The sequence below is a fragment of the Gambusia affinis genome, linkage group LG03, assembly GCF_019740435.1.
Source record: "Gambusia affinis linkage group LG03, SWU_Gaff_1.0, whole genome shotgun sequence".
NCBI classification, from domain to species: domain Eukaryota; kingdom Metazoa; phylum Chordata; class Actinopteri; order Cyprinodontiformes; family Poeciliidae; genus Gambusia; species Gambusia affinis.
Genome location: NC_057870.1, coordinates 5,010,543 through 5,025,444, shown reverse-complemented (window position 1 = coordinate 5,025,444; position 14,902 = coordinate 5,010,543). Strand labels below are relative to the sequence as shown.

At 40.6% G+C, this 14,902-nt stretch overlaps 1 protein-coding gene and 1 long non-coding RNA gene across 4 annotated transcripts in view; one reads left to right on the top strand and one right to left on the bottom strand.

Annotated features, from left to right (window-relative positions):
- LOC122828450 overlaps positions 1 to 14,902 on the top strand; it is a 31,069-nt gene that overhangs the window by 9,815 nt on the left and 6,352 nt on the right. The gene's annotated exons all lie outside the window — the stretch shown is intronic.
- arhgap25 (Rho GTPase activating protein 25) overlaps positions 668 to 14,902 on the bottom strand; it is a 17,291-nt gene continuing 3,056 nt past the window's right edge. For all 3 annotated transcript variants that reach the window (XM_044112012.1, XM_044112010.1, XM_044112011.1), the window contains exons 2-11: positions 11,680 to 11,882; positions 11,067 to 11,154; positions 10,788 to 10,901; positions 6,397 to 6,601; positions 4,346 to 4,478; positions 4,192 to 4,265; positions 3,623 to 3,744; positions 2,719 to 2,873; positions 1,493 to 2,040; positions 668 to 1,393 (exon numbers count right to left, since the gene is read on the bottom strand). In XM_044112012.1, coding sequence (XP_043967947.1) covers positions 1,192 to 1,393; positions 1,493 to 2,040; positions 2,719 to 2,873; positions 3,623 to 3,744; positions 4,192 to 4,265; positions 4,346 to 4,478; positions 6,397 to 6,601; positions 10,788 to 10,901; positions 11,067 to 11,154; positions 11,680 to 11,814 — 1,776 coding nt within the window. In that variant the 5' untranslated portion in view covers positions 11,815 to 11,882 and the 3' untranslated portion in view covers positions 668 to 1,191. The remainder of the gene's footprint in view (positions 1,394 to 1,492; positions 2,041 to 2,718; positions 2,874 to 3,622; positions 3,745 to 4,191; positions 4,266 to 4,345; positions 4,479 to 6,396; positions 6,602 to 10,787; positions 10,902 to 11,066; positions 11,155 to 11,679; positions 11,883 to 14,902) is intronic.

The window sequence follows — 14,902 nt, the reverse complement described above, 5'->3', positions numbered from 1 at the left end:
GTTTTAAATGGCAAGGTTTTGTCATATGAAAAACCAGATCTCTGTGAATGTAAAACAGTCTAATCTGATGCGGAATAAAATTATTGATCTAATACCTTGTTGAAGTACATTTTGATTCGTTTATAGCATTCCATCTTGTTTGGTGAAAATATTGGAAATATTTTTCCAACCTACCTTGCAAAGCCTCTCCAAATCTGTCGCTTGTCCACAGCCATCTTTATCAAAGCATAAAAAAATCTGTCAGATTTAGTTCGGGACTTTGTCTAGGCCATTCCATTTTTGTCTTGTGAAGCCATTCTTCAGTTAGTTTGCGCGTAGTTAGACTTGATTTCACGTTGATGCTGTTTTCTGTAAAGTTAAACTCCAGTTCTGACTGGTATTTGGAACAGTTTACAAAATAATTTCATTCACAAACACACACACACGCACACACAAAAACTCCACAGTACGTTTTATTCAACATGTAGGTGTGGTATTGTTTTCATAGTTAGAAATTGTGGCCAATCATTCAAGGTTTGTTTTTATTAAACAATAAAACATCTGGCACAAGGTTTATGGAAATGTTTGTACTGTTCCCCTGACTGATACCTTTAAACTACTCTTTCTTAACTATTGCTTAGGATCTTAGGATAAGAAACGCAACGCAACAAATAAAATGGAAACACTACAAGGTGATCTGAGATTTATTTCACATTAAACAGATTCATCAGGCAGATGCGAACTCTTAAAGTTGACATGTAAACTCTGCATAATTTATTTAAAAAATATATATCCCCACCTGCCCTTATGTCTAATAATATTCATATTCATTAAAAAGGCTTTAATTTGTGCTTACGATAGAAGAGACGGACATTGACATTGACAGCAGCTTTTATGCAAGTCCTGTTGAATCTGATTGAATGGCTTTCAGAGTCGTGTTGTCTGGTCATGCATTAAATTCATTACTTCCAGGTGTGGCTCTTCCTCTGTGCCAATGCTGCCCCAGATTACAGTGACTGAACGGTAAGGACGCATCTTCTCAAATATAAAACCTCTTAAGACAGTAAGCCTTTTCTTAGAAGCACAAGCACATGAACCAATAACTTATCTCTAATAAAATATTTCAGCAGTGTCAAACTGCTGCTATTAAATTAGCTCTGGTAATGTTATCAGACTTAGAAAATACAGACTATCAGACAGGATCCTTTTTTTTTAAGTTGAAGCTTGCTTTTCTCGAACGAGAAATTGCTGAATGTCTCTTTGCAGCTCGCCGTTGCGTCTCTGGGCCTCGTCTCTGCTGCGTTCTGCATTCTTTAAGCAGATCTCTAGAGCAGCCACACGGCGGCGCTCTGCCTCCAGAGCAGCCTGGAGCTCCGCCACAGTGGCCTTCAGCTCCTTGTTCTGCTGTTCCATCCTGCAGGAATCAGAGAGAGAGTGTGTTCAGATGGGAAGTAGGAATGTGGGAACGCTCTTGTTTTACATTAAGAAAGTTCTAACTATAAGCTGAACTTACGTTTTAGCAAGCTGTTCAGGGTCATCCTTCTGTTCTGGCTTGCTGTTGACCTGCTGCACCGCTCTGTTCGCCATCAGGCTGTCCACGCTCTTTTGTTGAGTCAGCACCCGCGCAGGCTGATGGCTGCTCTCAGGTTTCTGGGGGGCGGCGGTGGAAGAAGAACTCATGTTGTCGCTTCCCCTCCGCTGTGTTAACCTGCTCCCATCCTCCTGGACGCTCATCTGAGTTCCTCCAAAAAACGACCCCGAAGTCCGCAGGTCCAGGATTTTGAAAATGTCCTCAGACAAAGTCCCGCTCTTCTCCTCGCCGCTCTCCTGAATGCGGCTCCACCTGTTGAGGGCGTCCGCCTTGGCTGCCATCCCGGTGAGGGGGCAGTTGAAGGTGGGCAGGGTTTGGGTGCGCTTGCGGGGACTGCCGCACCAGTCGTCCGCACTGGGTGACGTCGGGTCCTGGAGGCCCGGCTTGTAGAGGAAGTCGCTTCTTAGTGGACCTGGACTGTTGGTGTCCTCTTCCTCCTCTGGAGACTCAGACAAAGACGCATCTCCCAACTGAGCAAAACAGATAAGGTTAGCTTGAACCACATATGGTGAATAAATTAGACATTTTGGAACAGAGGAAGAGAAATTTTATGTGGTTCATCGTCATGAACAGTTGGCTGGGCAGCGAGGTTTATTTTAATCCAAACATAAACAGCATTATGAGTTTTCTTTGTTTTGACGTGTAGCAGTGATGAAAAGTAAATATCTCGAGAAAAGCCGGTCTTATCTTTGTCCTGAACTTTGGCCTCTACAACAGCTTATTAGGGACACAGTTAGAGAAAAATTGAGAAATTTTTAGATTAATCTTAGAAATTTTGTAGAAAAACAAAAAAATTCTCTGAGCTCAAAAAGTGGTACATTTGCCACTAAACACAAAACAACTCAGAATTTATTTGGCTCTGGTGGCCAAAAGCAGCAAAAACAGTATTTCTTTCCACACTCAAGCTTATTGAATTAACAAGGCATCACAATTTCAGCAGAACAAGACTTCACTGACCCACTAATTAACGTCTACCGATACTACCCTCAGGCTGCAGGTACCTTAAGAGGTGCAGCAAGAAGCCCGATTTCCCACAGTAATAAAATCCATCAATAACAGATCCAGCTGAAAGCGATTTGCATGTTTTAAATGTGATGGTTGGAAGGTGATGATGCAACCTGTATTTATTATGCAAGGCTAGTCCATACCTCGGCAGACTCCCAGCCCACAAAGCTACGAGGGGCATTCTTCTGACTGTCAGCCTTGTTTGAAGGGGAAGCTGGAAGAACGTCTTTGGAGACAGGAAACAGAGTTTCGTGCTGCTTGATCATCACTCTCATCAAGTTCTGGATCTGAGGAGTCGCTGTGAAGAAAATCAGACAAATGCAACAAATTGTCTTCTGAGTGTTGCCTCATGAAACTTTTGAGAACATCGTTGTTGACGCAAGGTTGAATGGGGCCTCAAGCAGAATTAGATTTGCGGCCCCTTCTTGCTGTCAGGAACATCAACACCTCTACCAGCATTTAAAGACAGATTTAGTGGAATCTGAAGAGGGAGTGGAGTTTATTATGGTGCGTTCACACCAATAACCCTATTGCACCACGCTAGATGCTCGAAATGTGCCACAGCAGCCCTCAACGTGCCTCCACAAAAACTTTGAATGTAAACCAGACGCGGCTGACCCTCCAAACACGTTTAGTGTGAGCGCACAACAAACGTGTGCGTTTGTGAACGCACCAGATTGTTTCTATGGTAACACAACAATAAAAAAAATATATATATATAATATATATCGTACTTTGCACTGTGTTAAAACTCAAACATTCATGGGAGGCCCCTAATGGTTTGAGGGAACCTTAGCACCGACTTAGCTCACTTGTGGCTGCTGGTAATGTTTTTATATTGCGAGTTAACAGAAACCAAAGTTGTTGTTTTTTTTCTTATTTGGTTTTCCCAAAGAGCCAGAATTATTTTAGGGGCTTCTGCATATCATTTTGCAGAGGTTACAACAGTTTAAAGCCAAAACACCAATAAATAACTTCAATGCTGGATTACAGTGACAAGATCTGTGAGAACGTAAGAGAGGCCAGTGAGTTTTCAGATGCTCTCACCCTTCATGACAGTCATCGGATCTTCCAGCTGAGGTTTGAGCAGGTTGATTCCCATCACAGTTGCCAGGTTTTCTACGTTCATCTTATTCACATCGGAGTGTTGCTGCACCTGAAATAAAAACCTGACAAGGAAGGATTGTGTCAGGCCTTTGACATGTCCAGATTACACAGGAAAACTATATCATGAAGCTAGACCTTAAGTCAACTGAGAATCAGATGCTCCCCATCCAATCTGACTGAGGTTTAATGTGCAAATATCCAGGTCACTAGAAAGTTCAACCTGGAAGCTGTTTCCAACCCAACACAATTATGTTCTGTGTTGGGTCCGTCGTTAAAATGCCAATAAAATCAGTGAAGCTTGCCTATAACTGGACAAGAATGTGGAAGGTTCAATGGGTCTGAATACTTGTGTGTGGCTGTTTTTACCCATCTGGTGTGTGGGTCACGATTGCAGATGTGAATTATGGCTATAATCTGGTACAACGTCTCAAATTGTGGCATTTATGTTTGAGTTGTGCATTGTCCCTTTTCAAATCAAATTTCTAATTATTATTATTACTGTTACTCACCGACAGACATAACTGAGAACGTTGTAGTTGGCTCTGGGAAGAAGAGCTACTTGTTGCTCCAGCTTCTCCCAGCCCTGCAGGGACATACGAGCCACAGGTCAAAACTTGTTTCAAATATTTAAGGCTGAATTTGTTCACCGTCGCAGCAGCACACCTCTTTGCTCCTTGTATCCAGCAAGTTAGTGCAGTCCAGGAAGTCCTGGTACTGAGACCATGGCACCACAGGTTCAGGCAGCTCGCGCAGGTACAGTTTGAGCAGCGACGCCACCGTGTGGACATCTGTGTCACTGTGAAAACAATGTTCAGTGAGCGTGAACTCAAAGTGTTATTGTCCATTTAAACAGTCCAGCATTATAAAAGAGTAAGTATTGTTGGGTGGTTTTATGTTAATGTGGATTTCAAATGCCTTTAGTCATACAAAAGTTAAATATGTTTGGAAACTTTTAAGCAAGCGTTGTTGTGATGATGATGAGGTAGTGTTGTTATAAGTAGATTTCTCATGCAAATGTATTTCAACATGACAGAACACTGTCAAAGTAACAGAAACCCCCCACCCCCATAAATTACATGGTCTCTACCAGATTGAGAAAATCATACCAATGGGTAGAAGACAGCAGTCATGACCTTAGAAAATAATTTGATATTGTCTAGAGTTTACATTTATGAACCAAATCCAAAATTTGCTCAGGGCCGAGCTAAACAGTTTGCTTGAAAAGCCTGCAATAACACGGCACAGAGAAAACCAAACGAGAATGCGCAACGTGTTAATCTACTTCTCGTCTAAACAGAGGAGCAGGCGGACTGTTGAAGATAGAAAGTATGTAGTAATAATGATACATCAATTTTTACAGTGCTTATTCGGACACTTAAAGATGCTTCCATAGGGTGCAGTTCATTAGACTGTAACAAGCATAGCGCACTGCTCAATAACTGTGCACACAACTGCTCCAGACGATGTGAACTTGGTTCCCACTACACCCACAAGTGACAAAATTTAGCTGGAAGTCGTTTCACAATAGCTAAAAACGGCAGAAGTGACGCCGCTTACTCAAGTTATGATCTAAAAACAAAAGCAGTAAAATCTTAATTAAAATAGTATCCTGGATTTACCTCGGGCTCTGAGCTTTGATCAAAGTTGTTTTTTCAGGTTCGAACACAATGATTACCAGCTGTCAACTTTATTACTGTCTATCAATCAGAGAAGGGTTTTATGGTCATAGTCAATTAATTCAAACCCCATCATTCCACAGTGAAATAATTCACAATTGGGACTCATTTCAGATTATTACCTAATCTGATTGGATCTCAAAACAGCCTAAACTCTCCTACACTCTGCAGTCGTCAATTAAGTTCCATGTGAAAGTTCCTGACAGAGCAGCTGGAAAACGGCTGGACGTGTTTGTAAACATTCTGGAAGAGAGACTTTTCTTTTTAAAAACGAATATGGCATCAGAATAGCTTCAAAGCTCCATCTAAATTCATAAAATAAAAAAATTTGAGTGACAAGATTAGAGAAACCCAGGCACACCCATTGAAAAACACAATAGATGTTGATGTGGGATTGTTTTGCAGTAAAATGACCTTCTACTATAGATGACTTTGCACTTTACTGAATGATGACTGTATTTTGGGTTTTGTTAATACACTCTGTATCTATTTTGGCTTCCTCTTTACTGTCTAAATAATTCCAGTGTGTTAAATAATAGAACCTGGTAAAGACCACATCATTTTCTCACCTCCTGTTGCGTAAAAACATGCCACAGTGATTCCCTTTGACTCAACCTGTTTTATTGGTGGTTTTAGGGCTTTTGACCCTGGCTGCAGCTCTTTACCCTGACTACAGGCTGAACGTTGGGGACAAGCGGACATTCTGACAGACTCAACACCACGAGCTGCTCTGACAGCCCTGTCGACTAGAACAGGATGTGGTCTCGCCTTCAGCTCAGAGAACTCCGAAATCTTTCAGTCTCTCACTACTTCTCTCTCTTCCCTCCTTGTTTTTGTTTTTTTCTCTCTTCTTCATGATACGCTGATGTCTCCTTTTAAGGCAGTGGTTTTCTTCTCGTAGATTTTCTACGCAGGGTAGACTTAGGCATGCTACTGAAATTTCCAGCGTACCTGCGGTCACCACTACGTTTTCTTCCCTAGAAGTTCTGACAACATTCTGAATATGTCTATTACATAAGCGAGTCGTCAGCATACTACCTCGGAAAGGAAGGCCTTTCTCCTGCGTCGAAGGCGTCTCTGAACTGTTTGACGGCGTTGTCCTGACCGGGAAGGCGGAAGATTCCCTCCTCTTCCAGTCCGTGCTTTATGATGAACTCCGCACACTTCTGTACCAGGATTGGTACCGTGTGAGGTCCGAAGCGCTGCTCGTACGTTAAAGTGTCAATGAGGCTCTTTCCGAACACTGTTGGAGAGGGAGCACAGGTCAGAGTTCATCAGTCAACAATGACGAGAGTGGGCAAAACCAAGCACGAAAGATGAAAACCATCTGGAATGGACTGAGATGGACTTAGTACTCAAAAGTCCATTCCACATCCTGTTGATCCTTGTGACGTGTTCACACATTCATGAAACGTTTGATTCTAGCACTTCAAGTTGCATGTAATGAACCACATTTTAAGTAAAGATTTGACATTTAAAATATTTCAGGTAATAAACTTACATGTAATGAAGGATTCTATTTTTAAATAAACATTTTATGTGATTAAAGTAAACAATTATATAATCAGACATTTTGCAGGAAACATTTAATGTAAACAAGCAAACCAGATGAAAGAGCCCATCTTTAAACATTTAATGTGTAGTTAAACATTTCACAGTAAACAGTAAGGGTTAATATTATGAAGTAGATCACACTTCAAGTAAAATATTTGTTGTATTTAACATATTTCAGGTAAGAAGTGAACATGTAATGAAACAGATCCTGTCCTAGAATTTTATGTAATTGAACATTACAGCTAACAAATGTGATGATCATCTGAGGTAATACATTTTATGGAAAAAATTTTAAAATATTTTTTAAAATATAAAATTAGCTAAAAAATAAAAAGGGGTCAAACTGTAATAAAGATGGGTGTGTTTCATCTATACAGTCTAGTAGAACAAATTCACACTGATTATGATTCAATGGGGCACACGATTTGGAAACTATTGAAGAAAACATATTTAATATTAAAATTATTTAAAATATTTAATATGACTTAACATTTTAGTAGAGGAAAGTGTGCCTCATGTAACAGCATAAATCACCACTTTTTGTATCAGTTAGTCACAAAGCAAGGCATTTATTTGCATTAGTGTTTGGTTCAGAAATTGTCGGTCCCTATGTGAACCTCCGAGTGCTTGAGGAGGGAGCAGTAGAGAACGGCTGGCTGGAATTAGCATTCATAAATCGGATCAACTTTGAGCTAAACGCCTCTTACTCCACACAGCGCCAATATCCAATATCCAATATCCAACTTGAAAAAAACTTCACTGCGGTCGGCAGCACAATGAAAACGGCAGAATAAAGTTTGTTTTGGTCTGTGGCCTTTAAAGATGGCGCCGAGCGACAGCGTGAGACGTAAACGTCAGACCCAGTGACGTTGGTCCCAAAGCTCTATAGTGTAGCAGAGAGCAAGAGGAAGAGTGTGAACAGATTCTGATTGGCTGTCTCTGAGCATCAATATTTCTGCAGATGGCAATAGGATTACTGGGAGGAAGAAGAGGAGCTTGATTTTTTAATTTTATTTTTTTACAGATTATCTGTCTCATACTGTCACATTAGAGTGACAGTTTTAATACATACATTAAAGTCTCAGCTTTATAATCTAGAAAGGGGCAAATACTTTATGGACGTTGTAACTGTATTGAGTTATAGCATGTGACTCTCATGGGTGTTTTTGTCTGCTCTATTTTTTCCAACACTTCCCTTTATTGTTGTGAATGTAGACAAGAAAACAGTTATTTTTAAAAGCGCAGTGTAACTGCCTTTTGTAAAGACAGTGGGAGTCCAGTTGTTGTTTTTAGAGGCTAGCAGGTAGAAAAGCCTGGGTCACGAAGACATAGAGGGGATTTGGAGTCTGTTTTATGGTTGTGCTCACTGGCTACACCCACACTACTCTTTATTTTAAGCATTTAGCCAGAATTAAGATTTGGATTGCCTTCATAAAAGCGCTTCCCCGTTTTAGTTATGTTTTCAGTATTTTCAAGCGGCTCCTAATTCAGTCAGTCTTTTTGCTGCCTAGCTGACGAGAGATTTTAGATGTGCAAAATTTTGAAAACAATAAAATAAAATGTTCTACTAATTTTCAAAACACTTGTGGGAAGCTCAGTGAGATTGGATCTGCCTCAGTCTTTTACAGCATCCAACAGGTTTTACATTCACCACTGCTCTGTATTAAACTTCATTTGTCCTCCCAACTGAGGTCCCCAATGAAGAAAAGTGTTTCCAGGGTAATGTGCGGTATTAGTGTTCAGCAACAACGTGTTATATTCGATATCATCTGAGAGCGTCTTCTTCTACACATTTGCACCGCCTCTCTGAAGGCCTGTGGTAAACCTCCAGTAGAACTTTGTTTGGGTCAATAACTCAATGCAATCTGCTGGGTTTTCCTAGGTAGAAAACTTTAGAAAGTCATTTGAATAATAAACTGAGCTTAATGCGCTGTTTGATAACTAGGACTAATTGGAAAGTATGTGTGACTGAATTGAAAGTGTCTTTTTTTGATTTGACATTTGTTGTTAATTAGCGCTACAAAAACAAACCAAACCAAATTTCTTATTTATGACACGTACTTACAGATAGAGTTTTGAAGTTCTTGACTTGTAATTGTGTTCACCTCTTTGGTTTGTTATTTGATGCTACTTCGTTACAAAATCCAGAGCTACCACTAGATAATTACTTAGTAGCTATAGCCCACCTGTGTTTGTGTTAACCTCTATAAATCCAGCTGTACTCTAAAAGGAAAACTTGCAGAATGGAAAAGAGAACTATGGAAACTGACCTTCAACACCGACTCAAATTAGCAAGTGAATATCATGAGCTTACTCAACATAACAACTCTTTATTTACTATAACAACATATCACTCCATTTCTAAATATGGTGGAGTCTTTAAATACAAGAGAATAGCATCATTAGCCTCTCTGCATGAAATGTCACATTTATAATTACCTAGCAGAAGCTGTCGGCGTTGCTTATCACAATGAAGAATGTACACAAACATTATCTATTGATAATGTAATGTTGGAGGGTTAGTTTGTTCTTTTTTGAGCGAACTTCTGTGAAGTAATTATCTGTGCCTGTTGTGAACAATTTTAAAGAAGTGAGTTTGTAGAAGGAAGGAGAAATTAACATGAGCATATGCTAATACCAGTTTAAGCTAATACTTTGTTGTCAACGGCGGCCCTCCATTGTTGAGTTTGTCGGTGCCTATTTTAGCCAAACAACATCGTCATTATGTGAAATTGCGTGTGCCGGAGCCGTTATGTGGTTTCTGTCAACGTTTTTCTGAATTGGCTCATCAGAGAAGCTAACTGCAGTCAAAGGTTTAGAGGTTTTTTTCCTCCTTTATTAAATGTATCTTTGAAAATCGAAAGGTTTTGAGTGAGAGTTTTGGAAGCTAAGGCTTTCTCACGGGGATCTCTCAATCCCTGATGAACAGACCTGTAAAGTTGTGACCTTTCCTTGTTCTGTTTGTGTCATGGCAACAATCACAATCAGGATGTGATGACAGGATAGCGCAGTTATCATTTCCGCACCATCAGATAGATTGTGTTCCATCTTGTTTTACACTTCGCTCTCTGTGTTTTTGGAAGTTAGCTCTACGCTACCATACGTTCTAGTTTTTATTGCAATCTCACTTTGAGAAAACTTCCACAAGTAAGATACTGAGTTCTGATAGCTACTTTGCAGAACCCCTCTATGAAAATAAATAGAAATAATTTTTCCCAGATACATGCTGGCAGGCAAAACAGGCCAGTCATCCACAAAAATAAAAAATGCAGCAGTGCATTAAAAAAAACATGGGCATAAAAATATGTGGAAAGAAAAAATAATGTTATCCAGGCACCATATATACATAGAAAATAAAAAGTTAGTGAATTTATGGAGCGGTTGGTGCATAATATTCATTAATTAAAACCAAAATGACAAATAAACATCATAGAAAGCCAGAGTACATGTATCATAATTAATGCATTACATTTATATGTATTCATTTTTGGCAGCTGTAGCAATAATTGTTACTTTTTTGCGTTAAATGAAAGAACCAAGATCATATTGTAGATTTTTGATTGAAATTTTTGCCAATGTTGAGAAATCTGTATATTTTAGTTGCAACACAATGAGAGTCTGAGGCACCAAAATCAAAATAACACAATATACCTGTTGTGCTGCCTGTAAACAATATTCTCTCAGCCATGATGCCCCCTGTGACCTCTGGTGCCCTTTCAGGATTCGTCAGCTCCGTCCAAAACCCGACTCAGCAAAAAAAAGTGATGTCTCAATCTGACTACTCCTTCCAGTTTCTTAACTCGACAGCCGTTTTCTGTCCCTGAGCGAATGCTTGAGCGTTGAATCGCTTCAGAAAGCCAAAGATTTCCACTGACCTGCACTCGTCGGCATGCCGATGACTCTGCGCAGTGTTCGGACCCAGTCGTCCAGATCGCTTTGGGAGCTGGCCATGAGCACGTACGGACACCGCTCTCTGTCTCCGGTCGAATCTGAAACATTTCAATCATTTTCCCCCTCATAAACAATTTTGGAGATTCTGCAGTCGGGCGGCATTTTTTTTTTATGATGCAAAAGGTCTTGCGACAAAATTTGCCTCCCAAATTTCTTAGCACAGCAACGAAAACATTCTCCGTCGGGGTTTGTTAAACGCTTACGTGGTATGATCTCAAAGAGGTACTTTCCAGCGTCATCTGAACTTGGTGTGAGTTCGTTGACTTTACTGAAGCGCAGCTGGATGACTCCCTGTAGGCCAGAAAGAAGAGTCCAAGTAGAAATGATATATTTTTTTAAAAACCCTGGTGCCTCATATTTACATTACACATGAAAGGAGATGTTTACATTTTGAGCACACTTTCTAAGCTTCCTACAGCAGAAACGTCTGCGTTCGCATACAGCTATTAGCAGCAGAAGTTGAGAAAGTTAAAAGCAAGCTTGTGAGATATTGATGCAGCTATTAGTGGCTGTGGTTTCACACAACTCGTCCACTTCTGGCCAGCACACGACCAGCTACATGATTACACGTGAGGAATACACAGAGTCAAAGTCAAGCATCAGTAATTTGTGTGCAGGAAGTGTGTTAAGGCAGCTGAAAGTGTTTGTGGTGTTGACTGAAAATGATTAAAAGTACATCTCAAGCACAGCTAAGCTCAACAGAATAAACTGCTAAATGCTTAAAAAGTTTCTTTTCATTCTACTTGACAATTACAAAATATTCTATTGACATTCTAATATTTCTGGCTCTAGTGAAGCTTCAGGACTGCCACCCACCTGCACAGTGGTCTCTTTGTCATCTTTGTGGTAGGTCAGAGTGCTTCCTCTTAGCACAAAGTAGCGCTGCTGCCAGTTCTTCACCAACGACCTCTGTTGCTTCTTGAGCCAGCCGGCCTTCAGGGGCATCTCCATGGACCTGGGGGAGCACGGCGAGCCCGACCCGGGGGCCCCCTCTCCAGGAATCACGCTCTTGGATCGGGCTGCCGCGACACCACAAGAAAGCGCTCAGTGAAGGTGTTACCGGCCTGCTGTGCAAACCTCCACCACCCCCCGCCCTCCACACTGCGGAATACTACCAAAACACCGGAGGGGGTATTCAGCTGCGCCGCCAGCACTTCCTCTTCTCTTGTATGAATATGCATCAGCGCCGACTGACTATAACCTATTTCTGCTCAGTCGAAGCTGAAAGGAAGCTGCTGATGCCTTCAGCTGAGCCGTTTCCTGTTGAGGGCTGCGGAAGCACAACTTTGATTGCTCTGTAGGAACAAGTGGCGATCGGAAAAAAGAGACCTGACCACGCTGTCGCCGTTGCACATCAAGCCTGATGTATTCAGTATGATTAGCATTTGAAAGCATGAACCTTCCAGGAAAAGTTAAAGAGTTCTATGGCTTTAGAAGCCATTATCTGGAGGTTTATAGCAAGAGTGTCCAAAGTGCGGCTCACTGGCCATCAAACTTGGGGCGACCCTTCATCACAATTTAAGAATGGTGAAAATTTGCCAGGCAGTTGGATGCAGAAAGGCATTTAAAAACTATTTCCACTGATGGCAGGCTTTTTTTTTTTTTTTTTTTTAAAAGTTACAATTTAAAGTCTTAAAATGGTCAAATGCACTGCGAAAAGAAAATCTTTCCAAGTATTTTTCAGTGTAGTTTCTTGTGGAAATAAGTGCCTTGAATAAGGGAAATAATCTGCCAATACAACTAGCACTTGTTCATCAACATTAAGGAATTATTGACAGAAAACAATCTCCTATATCTTGCTGAATAGTTACTAGTTAGTTTTGTCTTCATTCAAGTGCAATAAGATAATCGCACTAGAAATTGACACTTTCTTATGTTTTAAATCCACAATTATTTACAGATCCCTTGTTGACATAAATCCTCCTTATTTGTTTTGACTATTATAATTAAAAGTAAAAGTACAAAAAAATTGTGTGGCCCCTGTTATACTTTCAACTTGTCATCAACAAAAGTTTGGACCCGGCTGGTTTTAAAGGGACAGTGGAGAAGAAGTGGGGGAATTGTACGTGCTATAAGAAGACACGGTTGGTTGGAGACAGCCTGAATAACACCCAGGGTGGTGGGACTGTGGAGATAACGGAGTCGGGCTGAGCCAGCTTCCCTCAGTTCTTCTCAAAGCCACCGTGTCTTCTTAAGCAAGATCACAAGAGGAGAAGAAGAAGAAGTAGGGCGGCTCAGGGGTAAACAGGAAGTTGCACCGTCCCTGCCGGAGGCTCGCTCTACGCTTTGAAGGTCTCCACCTACGAGCCTGAGAGTCCTTTGGTCTGACTTGAACAGCGCTGGGATCAAACCATGACCCCACACACACCCTGGCTTCAAACTGGACCCGCCGTGTCACGGCGGCCTTGACATTATCACTTTGACCTCTCTAAGACAAACATGGAGGCCCATTAAAGGCCCAGCATTGTGTCACGTAATGCCCTTTTATAGCACAATCAAGTGACTATGTTAACTTTGGTTGTTAAAAAGAATTCAATATATATCAAATATGACTTAAAAGAGGTTAGACTTTTGTAATTTAATACTTTGAAACTGGGCCTCCGTCACTTTAAGAACTCCTGCCTTCAGGACGTCATGACAACATGGCTCTTCTATTTAGCCTGTAACAATGTCTTTACCATCATCAGTGTATAAAGTCCATTTTAGCAGTTGGTGATCTGGAGCAATGAGGTGGACAGCAAATATGGATAAATGTAAACATGATTGTAAACACTCCAAATGTCCTTTTGGAGTGAGAAAATACAGATCATGTTCATTTAGATTCCTGTTTCTCTATATTTAAACTGTACAGAAATAGTTTAAACATTGGATAATATGAACATTTGGACTGATATCGATATACAAAATAACTGATATATACAGAAATTGCAGATATATGTTTCGCTGCCATTCGACACCTGGAAATAAACAAACACGCCGCTGACTTCCACATGGCTTCGCTGCTTCAGTTAAACTACCCACAATCCTGTGCTGCATCGACATCCTTATCGCATGACCAACCTCCTCCGCTTCCCCTTCAAAAATAAAAGGCAACAAGACGAGGAATAAATATTGGTTATTGACGTCAGCCCAGCTTTATTTATCAGACCCATACCAACGTGTTCATTAATGACTAATATCATTGTCATTGATACCGATAATAGTGCCAATACATCATCCATCCCTAATTTAAACTATCTGTGCTTTATGGACCGCCATGATGGAGGATCAAACATTTCAGTAAATGACTTTAATTTGCTGTTGCAGACAAAAGAAATACCCAGAAACACATCTGTTCTGTTTTCTGTTTCCTAAACTTCTAAAGGTGTCCCAGCCCCTGGCTCTGCTCAGACCACCTTATCTGTCTGTGGTGAGCACATACGCCAGGAAAAAGGAACACAGGACACTGAATGTTGGATTTCAAAAGCCGACATTATCAGACCGCTTCCTGTTTAACAGATATCAACTGTAGGAACATCACCAAGCAAAAGTAATCCCATCCCTTCAGCAGTCTCAGGTTTTGACACTTTGACACATCGACGTATACATTATGTATTGCTTTGTGTATTCCAACACAAAGCAACACACACACACAATGTGATGTTGAGAGAATAATATATGGTTTTCTGTTTTATTACAAATAAAAATGTCAAATGTTGACATGAATAGCCACTGAATAAAATGTTTGCAATTACAGCTGCATTGAGCAGGCTGGTACATAAATGCTCAATAGTTCATAATCTGTCTTAATGCAGATCATGAACTCGCAGATATGTTTTAATACAGATTATGAACTAATTGTAGGTCTGTACTTTGACCATATTAGCGCATGAAAATAACTTTTTGTCTACGCTGCATGTGTAGAGTTTAGAACCTTCAGCCCAGGCTCATGCAGGAAAAGCTGTTTATTGAGCTCTGTGCATCTTCCTCTAACCTCGACCGTTAGTAAATACATAAATAAGTAAAAGCCACAGAGTTGTGTTTTGGGCAGACCAGCTTG